Here is a 16,226-nt window from a genome sequence, read left to right as displayed (position 1 = left end):
GTTGAGTCATGCCGGCCACATGACCACGGAGACCTCTTCGGACAGCGCTGGCTCTTCGGCTTTGAAACGGAGATGATCACCGCCCCCTAGAGTTGGGAACGCCTAGCACATATGTGCGAGGGGAACCTTTACCTTTTACCTTTTTATCCTTCCCTTTAAAAAACAAACAAACAAGCCAGATGGGTCAAATTATCCTTGAAATAAATGCAGCCGCAGGGAGGGGGAAATGACCTTTTTATTGTAGAGTGGATTATTTACGCGAATCATTTCCCTTCCCTGTTTTAATTCAGCCTTTAAACACAAGATAAATGAGAGTTAATTGCCAGGTGTAATCAGGGGGATGCGAGCTTCCATACGAAAGAGGGTGGCAAGGGCTGAAGGAGACAGAAGCTCCTTGGCAAAGGAAAAATACCAGTATATAATTTGCTGGTCAGCATTCTCTCTCTCTCTCTCTCTCCCTTTCTCTCCCTTTCTCTCTCTCTCTGTCCCTCTCTTTCTCTCTCTGTCCCTCTCTCTCTCATTCTGTCTCTCTCTCTCTGTCATCTCTCTGTCCCTCTCTCTCTCTCTCTCTCTCTTTTTGTTCCTCTCTCTCTTTCTCCCTCTCTCTTTCTCTCTCTCTCTGTCCCTCTCTCTTTTTCTCTGTCCCTCTCTCTCTCTCTATCTGTCACTCTCTTTCTTTCCGTCTCTCTCTCTCTTTGTCCCTCTCTCTCTCTGTCCCTCTCTCTCTCTCTGTCCCTCTCTCTCTCTCTGTCCCTCTCTCTCTATATCTATCTGTCCCTCGTGCTCTCTTTCCGTCTCTCTCTCTCTCTTTTCTCTCTCTCTCTCTGTCCCTCTCTCTCTATATCTATCTGTCCCTCGCTCTCTCTTTCCGTCTCTCTCTCTCTCTTTTTTTTCTCTCTCTCTCTCTCTCTCTCCCTCCCTCCCTCCTCCTCCTCCTCCTCCTCTTCCCCCCTTATATATTAATGATGACATTGCTTTGGGCTGCTGCAATTTTTATCGGCCACAATGCCTGGGGGTCTAAATGGAGAGATCTGCAAGCTTCCATCCCTCTTGGGGGACCTCAATTATATTTCCTAATGAGGCTTGTTTCATTAGCCAAGGAAGCAGAAGCTGGTCCTAATTAAAATTAAATTAGGGCCTCTTTTGAATGTTGGCACCGGGCGGCCACGAGTTGTTAATTTCTGTTTTTCCTTTAAGTCTTCCTTGAACGAGCTCGGGCCAAAAGATCAAGGGGGAAAAAAGGCAGGCAACGATATGAATGATGTCTTATTCCTAGCAGTGTTTTTCTTTTCGTTTAATGAATGAAGAAGCTGGAGGAAGCTGGAGGGAAGGGAAGGGGTGGCTGGGGCGGGGACAAACAACCCGAGGGTTAGTTAGTTAGTTTCACTCCTTTCCCTGCCCAAACTGGGGTGGCCATTTCCTTCAAAGGGAAGCAGGGTTCGGACGGAAGAGAATATGTGAGGTCTGGAGAATATGTGAAGCTGGCGTTCATCTGTGGGGCTCCTTGGTGCTTCCTGGGAGATGTTTCATTACCCAACTAGGCAACATCATCAGTGCTAGAAAAGGATGGGCTTGTGTAGAGAAGGAGGAGGAGGAGGAGGAGGATTGTGGGGTCCTTGGTGCTGAGCTTGGTTATTTTCTCACAGACGGTGCATTACCTAACTTGGTAACATCATCAGTGCTAGAAAAGGATGGGGCTTGTAAAGAGGAGGAGGGGGAGGAGGAGGAGGAAGAGAATGATGATGATGATGATTGTGAGTTCTTGGTGCTGAGCTTGGTTATTTTCTCGCAGATGTTGCATTACCCAACCAGGTAACATCATCAATGCTAGAAAGGGCTTGTGTAGAGGAGGAGGATTATTGTGGAGTCTTTGCTTGTTTTCTTGCAGCTGTTTCATTACCCAACTAGGTAACATCATCACGGCTAGAAAGGGATGGGGCTTTTGGAGAGGAGGAGGAGGAGGAGGGGGGGGGGGATGATGATGATTGTGGGCTCCTTGGTGCTGTCTGTATTTGGTTGTTTTCTTGCAGCTGTTTCATGACCCAACTAGATAACACCATCAGTGCTAGAAGGCGATGGAGCTTATGGAGATGAGGCATTTCCAAGTGTTTATTTCCAGTATCTGGCAAAAACACCCCTTGGATAAAAATAGGTTCACTTCATGACCGCTGCAACAACAACAACAACAAAAAGTTGTAAAATCAAGCTTGGTTCCGTTGGTGACCCATTTCACAACCGCAATGGCTTAACAACCGTAATTCCAGGCTCCCTTGTGGTCATACGTTGGGCAGTATCTCTAACGCATCCTTTAACGCTAAAAAAGACCTCACACCCATCCATGCTCTGAAGAAAACGAAGGGCTGGCATTCGGAATGCAGAGTGGAACACCCCACCCCACCCCCCCACCCCCCCACCCCCCACCCCCACCCAGACAAACATACACACACACACAAACACACTAGATGTAAGTTCAGGCTGGAGCAAGTTTTCAACACAATTGCAGTGACTCAGCAGCCGATGTGACTTTAATGGGCATTTACAAGGCACCTCGTGAGGTCACTAAATACGGGGTGCTGGGATAAACACATCCCTAATGTGTCTTTTCTTAGGCCTGAGAGCAAGTGCAGTATTACTTACTGTTCAATTATTTTCCCTTCCTAATGTATATTGTATGAGGAGCTGGGCTGCCTCCTTCCCCGTTAGCTAACTCGGTTTGTTTCACTCTCTGCTCGGTCACCACTTTACATAGTCTGGCCTCAATATTCAACAGAACAGAATACCAGAGTTGGAAGGGACCTTGGAGGTCTTCTAGTCCAACCCCCTGCTTAGGCAGGAAACTCTACACCACTTCAGACAAATGGTTGTCCAACATCTTTAAAAACTTCCACTGTTCAAGCTGTTCCCAACTTCTGGAGGCAAGTTGTTCCACTGATTAATTTTTCTCACTGTCCGGAAATTTCTCCTTAGTTCTAATAGAACAGAACAGAAAAGAAAGAGAAGGAGGGAAAGAAAAGGTAGTAGGGGAAGAATGAGAGAAATAGTAAAAGGAATGGAATAGAATAGAAGAGGAGGAGGAAGAATAGAATAGCAGGAGGAAGAGAAAGAAGAAGGAATAGAATAGAATAGAATAGAATAGAATAGAATAGAATAGAATAGAATAGAATAGAATAGAATAGAATAAGAGAGTTGGAAGGGACCTTGGAGGTCTTCTAGTCCAACCCCCTGCCCAGGCAGGAAACCCTACACCATTTCAGATAAATGGTTATCCAACGTCTTCTTAAAAAACTTCCAGTGTTGGAGCATTCACAACTTCTGCAGGCAAGCTGTTCCACTGGTTAATTGTTCTCACTGTCAGGAATGATTTAAAGGGGCTTCCAACAGTGGTGGGTTTCAAATTTTTTTTACTACCGGTTCTGTGGGTGTGCCTTGGCGGGTGTAGCAGGGGAAGGATACTGCAAAATCTCCATTTCCTCCACAATCCAGTGGAAGGTTATTGCAAAATCCCCATTCCCTTCCGATCAGCTGGGACTCCGGAGGCAAAGACTAGATGGGGGTGGGGGCCAGTCAGAATTTTGACTACCGGTTCTCCGAACTACTCAAAATTTCCGCTACCGGTTCTCCAGAACTGGTCCAGAACCTGCTGAAACCCACCTCTGATATATATATATATATATATATTGGCTGGGTGCGGAGAGGCAACTGGTCTCTGGTTAGCAAGACCTGGAGCTTAATCAAAGAACTCTGACGTTGTAGCCTGTCAGTCACCGAACGGCTGGATTGCTGTGCTCAAACGCTGAATTGCTCAAAAAAAAAAAAAAAAAAAAGGTTTCTGATTATCCAATTGGAAAGTCTAGGGAAGCACAGCTGCAAACCTTTAAAAGAACATGCTTGTTTTCAGGAGAACGGGGTTGGTCGAAATGTCCAAAACACAAGAAAAACGTTCATCCTGCTTTTTTTTTTTTTTTGCTGTTTTCTCCCCCACCCCCCACCCCTTAAATACTGAGAAGACTCGGAACTTGTCTTTTTTTTTTTTTTAATGTTGCTTGAATTCTGAAAAATAACTTTTTTTTTTGTCCTTTTGCATTCCAGGAAGTTGATCGGTTTCCAAAAGATCTCTCTGGCTGTATCAAGCCATGAGGTTGGGACCATCGCTGGCCTCTTCCCCCAACCCTTTTCTCCCTACGCTGCTATGCCAGCTTGGAGGTTATTGTTGTTATAGGGGAGGGGGCTTTGACCAAGACCAGAAGGGCAACGGCAATTTATAAACCGTGGAGGGCGATAGCCAATTGAACCTAGCAACCCTCTTAGCAACCTTGCCCAAGGAGTAGCATGTGATGTCCCCATTGCTCAGAGGCGGCGGGGTGTGTGTGTGTGTGATGGCATCATTGTTGGGCTGGAGGTGGGGGGGGAAAAGAAAGAGAGAGAAAAAGAGGAGGGGAGAAAGAAAGAGAGAAAGGGAAAAAGGGGAGAGAAAGAGGAGAAAGAGAAAGGGGAGAAATAGGAGAAAGAGAAAAGAGAGAGAGAAGAGAGAGAGAAAGGGAAGAGAGAGAAAAGAAAGAAGGAGAAAGAGACAAAAGGGGAGAAAGAGAGAAAGGAAGAAACAAAAAGGAGAGATAGAGAGAAAGAGAAAGAGAAAGAGGGAGAAAGGGGAGAGAAAGGAAGAAACAAAGAATGAGAGACAGAGAGAGTAAAAAGAGAAAGGGGAGAGAGAAAGGAAGAAACAAAGAATGAGAGATAGAGAGAAAGAGAGAAAGGGAATGAGGGAGAAAGAGAGAGAGAAAGGGAAAGAAACAAAGAAGGAGAGATAGAGAGAAAAGAGAAAGGGGGAGAGAGAGAGAGAAAGGGGAAGAAACAAAGAATGAGAGAGAGAGAGAAAGAGAGAGAAAAAGAGAAAGGGGGAGAAAGAGAGAGAAAGGGGAAGAAACAAAGAATCAGAGATAGAGAGAAAGAGAGAGAAAAAGAAAGGGGGAGAAAGGGGAAGAAACAAAGAATGAGAGATAGAGAGAAAGAGAGAGAAAAAGAGAAAGAGGAGGAGAAAGTGGGGGGTAAGAAAGAGAGAGAGGGAGAGGGAGGGAAGGGGTGCTGGTTCAGCCATTCAGCAGCCGAGAATCTGACCTTGAAAGACAGGGGTAGCCAAGAGGCTAAGCAGAACAGCTTTTTTAAAACACACACCCACACCCACACCCACACCCACACACACACACACATCCTTTTATTTCTTGATTTGACCTGAACCGTTTTGCAAGCTGGGGCAGCAGGATGTAGAGTCACTTAATAACAGAATAACAGAAGAGTTGGAAGGGACCTTGGAGGTCTTCTAGTCCAACCCCCTACTTCAGACAAATGAGTTATCCAACATCATCTTAAAAACTTCCAGTGTTGGAGCATTCACAACTTCTGGAGGCAAGTCGTTCCACTGATTAATTGTTCTCACAGTCAGGAAATTTCTCCTTAGTTCTAAGTTGCTTCTCTCCTTGGTTAGTTTCCACCCGTTGCTTCTTGTTCTACCCTCAGGTGCTTTGGAGAATAGCTTGACTCCCTCTTCTTTGGGGCAGCCACTGAGATATTGGAACACAGCTATCATGTCTCCCCTAGTCCTTCTTTTCGTTAAACTAGACATACCCAGTTCCTGCAACCGTTCTTCATGCTTTAGCCTCCAGTCCCCTAATCATCTTCGTTGCTCTTCTCTGCACTCTTTCTAAGAGTCTCAACATCTTTTTTCGGTGCCGACTTTCAACAGTCACTAAATAGTGGTTGTAAATCAAGGACTATCTGCATAGGATTCTCTTAAGGACAGGTCAGCTTCCTTCCCATTAATTAATTAACACTAGATTCTACCTTTAGGCAATGCCATCCCGCTTCTCCGTCTCTTTAGCATCATTTATACAATCGTGTGATTGATTCTTAATTACTCACAGCTTACAATCTGGTCCTTCGGGTGTTTTCTGAGTCATTTGCTCGAAGCGTTCTGTTTCTTTCCTCGTGCTATTTTTATGATTTATGAATGTATGCCACATATATGTGCGTTGACAGTGAAGCCAGAATGAAATCAGGTGCGTGTGGCGATAGGGAGAAACGGGTGAAGGAAAACGACATTTTAAGATTTCTGTCTCTTATTTCTTTTTCATCATGTGAGAGTGCAAATTCGCTGAAATCACAATGACTCAACCTAGCAGCTGTAGGTCACAGGGACGTCCTTCCAAAAATTGTATGTTTCTCCCCTCGAAAAAAAGGAAGTGCGGTTTTTGTTTTTTTCTAATTTTGATTCCTCATAAATATTGGAGGCGGGTTGCAAAATTAGGAAATGACGAATGAGATTTTATTCCGTTTTGGAGTTCATGGAGTTCATGTAAGAAAGATTATATTTCACGAGAACTTTCTTTTTTTCTCTTTCCAAATTCAGACTGTCGTCTCTGGACGGCTTCCCGAAGGCCATCACTCTGCTAAACAAATAATTCCCTCAACACTGTCAAACTATTTACTGAATCTGCACTACTATTAATCTTCTCATAGTTCCCATCACCAATCTCTTTCCATTTATGACTGTATGATTATAACTTGTTGCTGGCAATCCTTATGATTTATTTTGATATATTGACCATCAATTGTGTTGTAAATGTTGTACCTTGATGAAGGTATCTTTTCTTTTATGTACACTGAGAGCATATGCACCAAGACAAATTCCTTGTGTGTCCAATCACACTTGGCCAATAAAAATTCTATTCTATTCTATTCTATTCTGGGCCATTGCTGCCGCGTCGCAAAACTCATCAGCTCGTTTCGACTTCTGATCATTTTTTAAAAACGGCAACGATTGCTTTATGTTAAAATCGCTGGTAAAATTCCCATTAAAGTTCAGTCCTGCGGCAGCTCAAGGAATGGTCATATTCCATATTAATCTTTGAAGCATTAGGGGGGAAAGCGAAGATGTCATTTTTTAATCGTTCAGCTTCCTGCAAAGTTCTTTCTTGCCATGGAGGTGTAAAAAAAGGGATGAAGCTTGACTTTTTCTGTCTTGAATGTTTGATGCGAAGGGTCCTTTTTTTGGTGGGGGGGATTGTGAATACCCTGTTTCCCCTAAAATAAGACATCCCCTGATAATAAGCCCAATTGGGCTTTTGAGCACATGGCAATAAGGCCAAGCACTTATTTCAGGGTTCAAAAAAATGTAAGACAGGTCTTATTTTCGGGAAAACATGATAGATGATAGATGATAGATGATAGATAGATAGATAGATAGATAGATAGATAGATAGATAGATAGATAGATAGATAGATAGACAGAGACAGAGAGATGATAGAAGATATAGATACCTTGTTTCCCCCAAATAAGTCATCCCCTGATAATAAGCCCAATCGGGCTTTTGAGCGCATGGCAATAAGGCCAAGCGCTTATTTCAGGGTTCAAAAAAATATAAGACAGGGTCTTATTTTCGGGGAAACATGGCACCTCTGTGGCTTTACCTCTGTTACAGGTAGTCCTCAACTTAAAACCATTCATTTACTGACAGTGGTGGGTTTCACATTTCGTTGCTACCGGTTCGCTGCACACAAGTGTGAACGGTTCGCGTGTGTGCGTGCCTTTTGCACATGCGCCCGGCCCAGTGTTGGGATTCAAATCATTTAACGACTGGTTCTCTGCCCTAATGACCAGCTAGGTAGGCGTGGCTCAGTGGTTATGTGTCCCCTTCCTTCCTTCCTTCCTTCCTTCCTTCCTTCCTTCCTTCCTTCCTTCCTTCCTTCCTTCCTTCCTTCCCACCCTCCTTCCCTCCCTCCTTTCTAGATTGTTGGAGGCAATATGCTGACTCTATAAGCAGCTTAGAAAGAGCTGTAAAGCTATGAAGTATATAAGTCTAAGTACTATTGCTATTGTTTTGCTCTTCCTTTTCCTTCCTTCCTTCCTTCCTTCCTTCCTTCCTTCCTTCCTTCCTTCCTTCCTTCCTTCCTTCCTTCCTTCCTTCCTTCCTGATGATGCAGTGGTTAGAATGCAGTATTGCAGGCTAATTTTGTATTGCCCACTGTCAGCAGTTCAATCCTGATCGACTCAAGGTTGACTCAACCTTCCATCCTTCCGAAATGAATAAACCGAGGTCCCAGTTTTTTGGGGGGGCAATATGCTGACTCTGTAAACCGCTTAGAGAGGCCTATAAAGCACCGTGAAGCGGCATATAAGTCTAAGGGCTATTGCCAGGGGTGAAATCTACTTACCTTCCTTACCGGTTTGGAAGTCCACACGCCGCGCACTTCACATGCGCGCACAGACCTACTGCGCATATGCAAAACCTTCTGCGCATGCAGAAGGTAATGAACATATTACTTCCTGGTTAAAACCAGGGAGTAACAACACCCAGGAGGGGGGGGGGAGCTTTGATCTGCCTTCGCTACCGGATCACCGAACCAGCCGCCAAGATCGCTACTGGATCACCCGATCCGGTGCGAACCGGGAGGATTTTACCCCGGATATTGCTATTGCTATACATTCCTGAGTTGGATGTCACAAAATTCACACGCTATTTTTCCAAGGCAGAGAATTCATCCCCGTGCAGTTCCTTCCTTGTGAAGACCTAGTTGGACCACAGGAATCTCTGCATGCTTCCTGCAACCCTTCAGGGGTTTAATTAGCCCAGCCCCCACACGTGTCTGTGCAAACTCACTTCTATCTATATTTCCCCCTTACAGCAGGGTTTTGTTTTTTGTTTTTTTGGAATTAATCGCATTTTCTTCTTTTTTCCTTAAGGCGAGAAAACTGCCCCAGCCAGCAATTCCAGAGCGATGTTCTCGAAATGAAATTTCTATCAAGGCCCGTTGGCAGCTCTTGTTGCCAATAAATCATCTTTAGAAGGTGATCAGGTTTCGGGGATGTTTGCTTCCATGAAGGTGGGTGAAGCAAGAGGAAAACAAGATTTGGGCTGGCTGAGCAATAAACCAAACATGGAGGATTTCTAGAATAACTGAGTTGGAAGGGATCTTGGAGGTCTTCTAGACTAACCCCCTGCTCAGGCAGCAAACCCTATACCATTGCAGACAATTGTTGCCCAATCTCTTAAAAACTTCCAGTGTTGGAGCATTTACAACTTCTGAAGGCAAGTGTTGTGACCCAGGCCCAAGTAGGTAGTAGGAAACTCAGTCAATGTAAAAACAAACAAACTTTATTAGCACAGCTGAGAATTACTAATTTTCGGCGTAGTCCAAACTAAATTAAAGCTAATTCCCTCAGCCTTATCACCAACCTTGGTCCAATTAGGCAAACTGCTAAAGGCCTTTCTTGGCAAAAGTTCTGAATACACCAATAGGAAACAAATGCAACAAGACGAAGCTATCAACGTTGTTTTCCAGCAAACAGCCCAAATGCCGTTGCTGGTCTTTTAAGCCTTATGGGAGGGGCCAATCATCTCTTGGCCTTATTCCCGAGTCGTCCTCTTTGCTTGAGCTGCTCTTGCCTTCTGGCAGCTCTTCTCATGTGTGCATTAGGAACAGGCTCCTCTTGTTCCTGTCCCTCACTATTGTCAGCCTCTGGAGGCTCTGGAGTCCACACATCACTTCCCGATGGCCCTGGCTCCACCTCAGCCTCCGACGCAGAGCCCTCATCCGGGCCTTCTGCAGCATCAAGGACTGGCCCATGTTCTTCCTCAGCCTCATCACTGTCTGACTCCATTGCCAGCTCCGCAGGCTGCAGGCGGACCACTGATTGCTCTGTCGAGAAATTTCTCCTTAGTTCTAGGTTGCTTCTCTCCCCGATTACCGTGTTTTCCCCAAAATAAGACCGGGTCTTATATTAATTTTTGTTCCAAAGGAAAAGAAAATAAGCATTATAGTTTATTTTATTTTATTTATTTATTATTTATTATTAATTAAATTTTTATACCGCCCTTCTCCCGAAGGACTCAGGGCGGTTCACAGCCAAATAATATTGTCCAGATAGCTTTTATTTTGGGGGCGGGGGAATACAGTACTAAATGCCTCTGTCTGCTGGTGATCTTACCTGAGGCTTATTTTTGGGGTAAGGCTTATATTACGAGCATCCTGAAAAATCATGCTAGGGCTTGTTTTCCTGTTGGGTCTTATTTTCAGGGTAGAAATAGGGTAGTTTCCATCCATTGCTGCTTCTTCAGGTGCTTTGGAGAATAGCTTGACTCCCTCTTCTTTGTGGCAGCCCCTGAAATATTGGAACCCTGCTATCATGTCTCCCCTGGTCCTTCTTTTCATTAAACTAGACATACCGAGTTCCTGCAACCGTTCTTCATATGTTTTAGCCTCCAGTCCCCTAATCATCTTTGTGGCTCTTCTGTGCACTCTTTCCAGAGCAGGGTGGTCCCCAAACTTTTCCATACCCCGTACCTCTAGAACGCTTCTGATATATTCTCGCACCCCTTACAAAAATAAATAATTACATGCATAATAATTTTGAAACTTCTAAACCCACGTTTTTGCACCCCCTGGGAATATCATCTCGTACTCCCAGGGTGCAAGGACCCCTCCCCCAGCTGGGAACCCCTGTTCTACAAAAAGACAAATTCCTTGTGTGTCCAATCACACTTGGCCAATAAATTCTAAAATTCAAATTCAAATTCAAATTCTAGAGTCTCAACGTCTTTTTTGAAGGAAGCAGGAAGAGATGCATTGGTCCACAAGCTGTGTAAGACATTTCGATAGCAGGAATCCCCCCAACGGATGGCGGAGTTCTTGAAATCGTCAGCTGCTTAAAGCAGCATGCTAAACACTTATTAATCCAGCTAATTTAGTTCATTAAGCTCTTGTCTTTGGTGGTTAGAATTATTTTGCATGCTCTTCTCTACAGGGAGAACCCAGCCCAAATTCCCAGCCAGCATCAGCTGCGGCAAGCGATTTGAGATAATGAGCCTACTCAACTTTGTAAATTTGCAAAATTTGGAAGAAGTCGACGGATTGGACAACAGCGTTTCACAAAATGGGCAACTCTTGAGACATGTGGACTTCAACTCCCAGGGCTGGGGAATTCTGGGAATTGAATATCCCAAGTCTTACAGCTGTCAAGAATTCTGGGAATTGAAGTTCCCCAAGTCTTACGGGTCAACCCGTTTTAATGTTCTTAATCTTTGAATTGTTTGCTAGAAGGAGTCAATGAATTGAACAACGCCTTTACTCTTCAAAACAGCATTTCTCAAACTTGACAACTCTTAAGACGTGTGGACTTCAACTCCCAGAATTCCCCAGCCATGGCTTTGAAATTCTGGGAATTGAAGTCCCCAAGTCTTAACACCGGCCAAGATTGGACACCTCTATTTTAATATTCTTAATCTTTGAATTCTTTGGTTCGACTATTTACAGCTTTGTAAGCTGGCCAGAGTCATTGGGTAGCGAGAGGGTGGGGGTTTCATATAAATTTAATTTTTTTAAAAAAAGGAAATAAATACAATTTTAATCCCATGTTTTTCAAAAGATCGGCAGAGAGCTTGAGAGGTGTCATTCCTAGGAATTTCTGTGGGCTTCATGTAGGATTTTTGCATTCTAGCTCCTGGTTCTTCTGTTTATGTATGTTGCAAAAAAAGCTAAAGGTCAAATCTCTCACAACAGATTATTGGTCCATCTCTTATCTTTATTTGCCTGGACAATCCTTTTTTTTTGGTGGTGGGGGACTAAAAGACATCTGGATCAAAAAAAGAATATTGGGGGCCGCAGTAAGTGAACAGTCAAAATAATGTTGCTGGCAAGATAAAATCTGAGCGAATCTTTAGCTCTTGGAAACTCTCCTAGTTTTATTACCTTCCAACTTTTGTCTTAAGGAAGCAAAACAAACCATAGGTACAAAATATTTTTCTTTTCTTTTCTACAAAAAAAGCATCCCAAACGTTACAATTATAACCCAGGAAGGCTTGAGGCCAAAGGGAAGGAACTTTTGGTGGTAAAAAGCTTGGTATTACTTATTTGTGGTTTCTCTCTATCTCTCTGTGTGTGTGTGTGTGTGTGTGTGTTTACTGGTAGTGGGTACCAGTTTGTTTTTCTGGATTCGTTTTATTTATTTCCGAAACTATTTTAATTGTTGCAAGATGCGCAGTCACTTGGCTGAACGGGTTGGCTATACAAATTTAATAAATAAATAGGGCTAGATTTGAAAGGGTTTCTTAAGGGAAGGAAGGAAGGAAGGAAGGAAGGAAGGAAGGAAGGAAGGAAGGAAGGAAGGAAGGAAGGAAGGAAGGAAAAGAGAGAAAGGAGAAGAAGCAAGAGGGCTGAAGGGAGGGAGAAAGTAGGAAGGGAGGGAAGGAAGGAAGGAAGGAAGGAAAAGAGAGAAAGGAGAAGAAGCAAGAGGGCTGAAGGGAGGGAGAAAGTAGGAAGGGAGGGAAGGAGGGAAGGAAGGAAGGAAAAGAGAGAAAGGAGAAGAAGCAAGAGGGCTGAAGGGAGGGAGAAAGTAGGAAGGGAGGGAAGGAGGGAAGGAAGGAAGGAAAAGAGAGAAAGGAGAAGAAGCAAGAGGGCTGAAGTGAGGGAGAAGGGAGGGAGGGAGGGAGGGAGGAAGGAAGGAAGAAAACAATGATGTTAAGAAAAACATATTTTCCTAATTAATCGAGCTCCCACCAATGTGGGAAGCTACTAGACTAGACTATAAAATAAACCCCCCTCCTTACTACACTGATGATGTTACTAGTTTGGCAATGAAACACCTGCAAGAAATACAACCAACCTCCGAGAGCAACGAAGGACACCAAAATTCTAAACACTGGTGATGATGATCTGTTTTCCTAATGTTAGCAATCTTGGGCACTTTTTTTTTTTTTAAAGAACACCACACTTGGAAAGCTTTGGCAAAAGAAGCCATCGAAAATAAACCCTCCTTTAGCTTAAAATAACACGTTCCAGGCTAACTAACTAGCTAACTAACTAACCAAGCATCCTGGTTAAGTTTGCTAGCCAGCCACGCTCCCTTTCAAGATATTTCAATCCTGCTTTTTTATAGTTTTGTTTGCTTGCGAATAAAGATTCACGCACACATGCTGGCTCTTTCTTCTCCAGATGTGATCCAACAACCATCATCAAGCCCAGAATTCCCCAGGCAGTCAGGCAGGCAGTCCGTCCTGGGCAGAGCCAGCCAACCAGCCAGCATCACATCTGGAGGGCATCAAGTTGAGGAAAGTTATTGGAACCACAGAAGTATCCTCTGGAATTTGGCAGCCCTCAGCCCCAAACCTTTTCCCTCTCAAATCCATTTGGCAAGGAACTGGGTTTGGGGGAGTTGGGGTGAGGGGGAGGGACACAGACCCACAGAACTGACCTCATTTCCCAAGTTTCCTTCCAAAGCTGGGCTCAAGAGTTTTAGGATTGCTTAACAACCTAAAAGCCGTTCCAAAACAAAGCAGATGCTAAGCGGCTGAGATTTTTCTCCTCTTAACAACTCTCGGGCCAAATTTTTTGGAGAGGAGAGGGTCACCAGATGTGGTCTCCCCGCTTGGCTCAGACACATCCTGTCTGTAGAATTTAAAGAGATCCTTCCCAAGGATCTAGAACCATGTTGAAACTTCAAGGTAGACCCGATGGTCTTTTAGGTGCATGGGGTTGTTGTTGTTTTTTTTGGGGGGGGGGTATTTGCGGAAAGGTTGGGTGACAAACAGTGGTGAAATCCAATTTTTTTTTACTACCGGTTCTGTGGGCATGTCTTGGTGGGCGGGAAGGATACTGCAAAATCTCCATTCCCTCCCCACTTCTGGGGAAGCATATTGCAAAATTTGCATTCCCTCCCCAGTCTAGGGGGAAGGATACTGCAAAATCCCCATTCCCACCCCACTCCAGGGTGAAGGATATTGCAAAATCCCTATTCCCACCCCACTCCAGGGGGAAGGATACTGCAAAATCCCCATTCCCACCTCCCTCCAAAGGAAGGATACTGCAAAAATCTCCATTCCTTCCCCACTCCAGGGGGGAGGATATTGCAAAATCTGCATTCCCTCCCCACTCTAGGGGGAAGGATACTGCAAAATCCCCATTCCCACCTCACTCCTGGGGGAAGGATACTGCAAAATCCCCATTCCCACCTCCCTCCAGGGGAAGGATATTGCAAAATCTCCATTCCTTCCCCACTCCAGGGGAAGGATACTGCAAAATTCCCATTCCCTCCCCACTCTGGGGACATCCAGAGGTGGTATTTGCCGGTTCTCTGAACTGCTCAAAATTTCCACTACCGGTACTCCAGAACCTGTCAGAATCTGCTGAATAGCACCCCTGGTGACAAATCACAGAGTCCCCAGATTGGGTCTATGTGTGTAATGGGAGCTGGAGTCCAAATTGCCTGGCTGGGTGTGATGGGAGCTGGAGTGCCCCTCGTCAATTTCTTTCTTTCTTTCTTTCTTTCTTTCTTTCTTTCTTTCTTTCTTTCTTTCTTTCTTTCTTTCTTTCTTTCTTTCTTTCTTTCTTTCTTTCCTTCCTTCCTTCCTTCCTTCCTTCCTTTTTCTTTTTACCAACACTATCCACTTCATTGTAAAGGCTGCAAGCCAAGAGTAAAACCCTTTCATTGCCCTCCACCACGCCTCTTACTCCCGAGGAGTTCCGGATCGCGCAGTTTGGACAGCAGGCCGGCCGACGCCGAATTCTGTTCCTTGCGCGGCATCCTGAGCTGTCTCGTTACTTCCCCCCCCTCCACTTCTCCAGCAAACCTCCCCCCCCCCCACGCCCAAACAGTTCCCCACTCACCCACCCATCCACCCACGCTTAGCCAGATGTCCGTTGCCCGTCCGGTTCTGCAAGCGGCCAAGCCAGCGAAGCCAAAAAAAAAACCACGCGCCGTTCCACCAGCCGGAGCAATTCTGGCGCAGGTGACCAAGCGCTTGTGTCCCTCTTTCAACAACCCCCTCCCCCGGGAAGGGGGAGCGCAGCCACAGAGGGGGAGAGAGAGAGAGACGCACACGGGGGGGGGGCAGAGAGAGAGAGAGAGAGAGAGAACGAGAAAGAAAAAGGGGGCAAAGAAAGAGAAAGAAAGAGGGGGGAGAGAAAGAGAGGGACAGAGAGAGGGAAAGAAAGAAAGAGAGAGAGAGGGACACAGAAAGACAGAGAGAGAGAGAAAGAAAGAGGGGCAGAGAAAGAGAGAGAGAGAGAGAAAGAAAGAAAGAGGGGCAGAGAAAGAGAGACAGAAAAAGAGAGAGGGCAGAGAGAGAGAGAGAGAGAGAGAGAGAGAGAGGGACAGAGAAAAAGAGAGGGACAGAGAGAGAGAGAGAAAGAAAGAGGGGGGGAGACCCCATCGGAAGCCTTCCAATTAGCGCCTCTTCCCCCGCCGCGCCTCTCCTTTCCCTTTCACCCCCCCTCCCTCTCTCTCTTCGCCCCCCACCCTTTTTCTTTTTCTTTTTCCTTTTTTTTTGCACGCCCGGCAAAGCGCATCTGCCGGGCGGGGAGGCGTGGTTGGAGCCCAGCAAGCGAGCCAGCCAGCCAGCCAGCCAGCCAAGCCCCGCGTGTCCATTGCACGAGAAACGCATGCCCCCCACCACCACCTACCCACCCGCCTCCCGCTTCCTTGCTTGCAAGAAGCCGAAGCCCCCCGCCCCAAATCCTCCCAGTGCAAAAAAAAAAAAAGCAAGCAAGCAAAAAAAAAAAGAGAGGACCCGATCCTTGGCTTGGCTCCTTTGCAAAGGAAGCTGGTTGGCTTGGGCTGCCCCTCCCTCCCTCCCTCCTTCTCCCCCTCCCCTTCTCCCCCTCCCCTTTTTCCTCCCCCCACCCCCGTTGGCTCCCATTCAAATATGGGTCAGGGGTGAGAGCGCGGCTCCCCGACGTCACAAGCTTGCAAGATGGCGCTGGGGAGAGGAAGGCTGTGAGATGGGAGACGCGCGGCGGTGAACCCGGCTTTTTTTTTGGGGGGGGTGGGTGGGCTGGGGGGGGCCCCGCGCAAGCCGGTGGTGGGGGGGCGGGTGGGGAAGAAGCAGCAGCAGCAGCGGCCCCGAGAGAGAGAGAGAGAGAGCGCCCAGCCCTGGAGCGACGCCATGCCTTTGCAAAGGTAAGCTTTTGCAGCTTGGGCTGGGGGGAAATAATTGGGGGGTGGGTGGGTGGGTGGGTTGCTGGAGTGGGGGTCTCCCCTTCCAGCAGCCCCGGGCAGAGGTGTGTGCGCGCGCGCGCATGCATGGATATAATGCATGCATGCAACGGGGTTCTTGCATAGAGAGAGAGAGGCTGCGTGGCACCAGGCAGGGCAGGGGTACCACCCGGACAAGGGCAGAGGCGCTGGGTGCGAGTCCTGCGCGGGGGGTGGGTGGGGGACAAACCGGGGCTGGTTTTCC

At 46.2% G+C, this 16,226-nt stretch overlaps 2 protein-coding genes across 3 annotated transcripts in view; both read left to right on the top strand.

Annotated features, from left to right (window-relative positions):
- The first annotated feature begins 15,862 nt into the window (after positions 1-15,862).
- Positions 15,863-16,226, top strand: part of HIC2 (HIC ZBTB transcriptional repressor 2) — a 103,188-nt gene continuing 102,824 nt past the window's right edge. Inside the window, exon 1 of the mRNA XM_058157949.1 lies at positions 15,863-15,946. The gene's annotated coding sequence lies outside the window, so the exon portion shown is untranslated. The remainder of the gene's footprint in view (positions 15,947-16,226) is intronic.
- Positions 15,887-16,226, top strand: part of UBE2L3 (ubiquitin conjugating enzyme E2 L3) — a 175,378-nt gene continuing 175,038 nt past the window's right edge. The window contains exon 1 of one of the 2 annotated variants that reach the window (XM_058157961.1): positions 15,887-15,946. Coding sequence is in view for 1 of the 2 variants with exons in the window: in XM_058157959.1 (XP_058013942.1) it covers positions 15,933-15,946 (14 nt within the window). In the remaining variant the exon portion in view is untranslated. The remainder of the gene's footprint in view (positions 15,947-16,226) is intronic. The other variant, XM_058157959.1, reaches the window with a different exon arrangement.

Source organism: Ahaetulla prasina, chromosome 15, assembly GCF_028640845.1.
Source record: "Ahaetulla prasina isolate Xishuangbanna chromosome 15, ASM2864084v1, whole genome shotgun sequence".
NCBI lineage: Eukaryota > Metazoa > Chordata > Lepidosauria > Squamata > Colubridae > Ahaetulla > Ahaetulla prasina.
Note: the sequence above shows the minus strand (reverse complement) of the source record. Positions and strands in the feature narration are given on the sequence as shown.